This window comes from Triticum dicoccoides, unplaced genomic scaffold, assembly GCF_002162155.2.
Source record: "Triticum dicoccoides isolate Atlit2015 ecotype Zavitan unplaced genomic scaffold, WEW_v2.0 scaffold130316, whole genome shotgun sequence".
Taxonomy (NCBI): Eukaryota; Viridiplantae; Streptophyta; class Magnoliopsida; order Poales; family Poaceae; genus Triticum; species Triticum dicoccoides.
Genome location: NW_021191756.1, coordinates 1 through 3,100, shown reverse-complemented (window position 1 = coordinate 3,100; position 3,100 = coordinate 1). Strand labels below are relative to the sequence as shown.

General features: G+C 54.4%; 1 protein-coding gene across 1 annotated transcript; it reads left to right on the top strand.

Moving 5' to 3' along the window:
• Positions 1–1,675: 1,675 nt before the first annotated feature.
• On the top strand, positions 1,676–3,041 carry LOC119343505 (putrescine hydroxycinnamoyltransferase 1-like). The gene has a single exon (XM_037614425.1). The coding sequence runs from the start codon at positions 1,708–1,710 to the stop codon at positions 3,019–3,021; it is 1,314 nt and encodes a 437-aa protein (XP_037470322.1). The 5' UTR covers positions 1,676–1,707; the 3' UTR covers positions 3,022–3,041.
• Positions 3,042–3,100: the final 59 nt, after the last annotated feature.

Genomic DNA, 3,100 nt, shown 5'->3' with positions numbered 1-3,100 from the left:
GATCTGAGAGGAACTCGAAGCCGTCCTCATCCGCCGCCAAGGTCGCCATGGGTTCGCCGCGCCCAGTGAAAGCATCTGAGGTTCTTTTGGGTCATCACACTCCATGTGCTAGTCGTCTGTCAAGCGTTTCCTGGCAATCGACGCCGTTGCACATACCGGCGCAGGTATGTGAATCGATCAGGTACCAATGGCACACCATCCTTGACTCGTTACGGTGATGCCTAACTCCGTCGCCTATACAACGGGGGGCCTACACTCATATCCACACTTTTCCCTCTTCGCTTCCATGAGGCATAATTGCCGTCCCCACGTGCCCTTGTACCATTCGTCTACAATAACAGGAGCACGCGAGCTCGTCCACTCTTTCGCTGCTTTCCTCCGTCATCGTCCTACCGTACCGGAGGGTAGGCTATCCACGATGAACTCGCCATGGCCACCACGCCCCGCACGGCACGAGCCTGCTCTCACTCTCAAGGATCCACCACTTCCCCCAGTCGCCGTCGTGTTCCTGCCCATTGTCATTTTCGTGTGCCTTAACTCCAACCACCATGTCCCCCCAAAAACAAATGTGTGTGGCGTTGCGTGCACATCTGCATCATTTTTTACGTGGGCTGATTGACATGGAGACAGAGAGAGAGAGAGGAAGTGGGACATCTATTTATTTTGGAGAGCTGAAATATAGCCATCAAGGGGACCGTTGGCTTGTTTCCTTTTCCCGTTCATCAGTGGGTGGTGCGCACCTGCAGTGTTGTTGTCTTTGAGTACTACTCCCTCCGTCAGACAATGTAGCTTAAAAACCGTCTTACATTGTAGGACGGAGAGAGTATCATTTAGCTAGCTCACTTGCCGCGAGCGAGCAACCGGGCCACGTGCACATTTGCGACCGGAATTTATTATCTATAAAAAAGTATTTGACGGGCTAACCGGGCTAACTAGAAAAAAAGGAATTACGCTAGAAAATCCCACAGTAACTAGGAACATCTAGCCTTTAATTGTAAACATCAGAAAACCACAACCGCTAGATCCACTTTAAAACAAAGGAAATTACCCACCAATGCCATCTTCACTACATTTGAAGTACTAGTAATGAACTAAAAACATATTCTCTATTTTATATAAAAAGTATTTGACGGGCTAACCGAGCTAAACAGAATAAAAAGAATTACACTAGAAAAATTCACAATAATTAGGAACATCTAACCTTTCATTTTAAACATCAGAAAACCACGACCATTAGATCCACTTTAAAACAAAAGAAATTACCGACCAATGCCATCTTCGCTAGATTTTAAGTAGTGAACTGTGAAAAACATATCCTCTCAGATCTATCCCACAGATTCACCACAGTGTCCATACAGAAAACCATTCCCAAGCCATCTATCTCACTTCATATTTAGAGGTCTACTTTTTTATACCTATTTTTTGCAAAACGGTTTACACAAGTCTTTTCTAGGAACAATTTGAATTGAACCATGATAATCTCCCTGTTTAAGGGTACAAAGCCGACACAATGCAAGTGGGAACATCCACATCCTTCCCATCACTATCCAATTCAAATTAAAAAAATCATTTTAATTAAGAACATAAACCCCTGGACCGTGTGCACGTCTGTGCATGTAGACTATAAAATGGGAGAAGCGCGCGAGCTGCTGCAAGAGCGCTACATCTGTCTCTTCACTCGACCTCAGCTCAGTCAGCAGGAGAAAAATGGGCGCGGTGCTTTCTACGAAGAAAGCGACGAAAATGGATGTGGACAAGGTGGAGGTGGTGGAGTCGTGCATGGTGGCACCCTGCCAGGAGACGCCTAGGAGAGGCATGTGGCTCTCCCCGCTCGACCTCATGCTGGTCAACAGAGGCCACACCCCCGCCGTCTACTTCTACCCGTACCGCTCCGAGCCCGGTGACTTCTTCGACGTGGCCAGGCTCAAGGCGGCGATGGCCAAGGCACTCGTGGCTTTCTACCCCCTGGCCGGCCGCCTCGGCATGGACGGCATCGGCCGGGCAGAGATCGACTGCACCGGCCAGGGCGCGCTCTTCGTCGTCGCTCGCTCGGACCTCACCATCGACGACTTCCGCAGCTTCTTGCCGTCGCCCGAGCTGAGGACGCTCTTTGTTCCCCGCGTCGACGACCACTCGCCGTCCGTCTTGTGCGCTGTCCAGGTGACCTTCTTGAAGTGCAGCGGGGTGGCATTAGGGACGGCCCTGCACCACGTCGCCGTCGACGCCATCAGCGCGTTCCACTTCTTGCAGACGTGGTCTGCCTTCTCCAGGGGCGGCGGCGAGGCGGCGCTAGAGCTCCCGTTCCACGACCGCACCCTCCTCCGCGCGCGCTCCCCACCCTTGGTCCAGCCCGACGCCTTCTCGGCCTTCTGCCCCAAGCTGAACCTATCCGTCGAGCCGTCGGAGACCATCATCACCCAGGCTTTCGTCGTCTCCAAGGACCAGGTCACCGCTCTCAAGCGTGCCTGCGTCGGCGGCGACGGCGGCCGCGTGAGCACGTTCTGCGCCCTGAGTGCCCACGTGTGGCGGTGCATCTGCGTCGTCCGCTTCACCTTTCCGGCCAGCGTCCGGCGCAGCATGAGGCCACCGCTCCCGCCTGGCTACTGCGGCAACGGGATGATCTGGATTGGCGCGGCTGGCAAGGTGCGAGACGTCACCTCCTCGGAGTCGGAGGACCTGGTGTTCGTGGCCGGCCAGATCAGCAGCGCCGTCCGTCGGATGGACGACGAGCTAGTGCGCTCGGCGTTAGACTACTTCGAGCTCACCGAGATGGACAGCAAGCCGGTGCCGGGGCGCATGCCAGAGACGGAGCTGCGGGTGATCAGCTGGCTTGGCATGCCGGTGTACGAGGTGGACTTCGGGTGGGGGAAGCCGCTGGCAATGCTGCGCGCCGTGTCGGAGCGCGCCGGGTTCGTCTATCTGATGGACAGCGGGAAGGGGGACGGCAGCGTGCGCGTCCTCATGTGTATGGAGATCGCGATCCTCAACGATTTCCAGCGCCTACTGTACGCCCGGTTCTAGCTCCACGCGCCGAAAACATGTTTTAGAGCCTATGCACCCGGGTACTCCTTATCCAACCACTCATTTCTGCATCAAGATT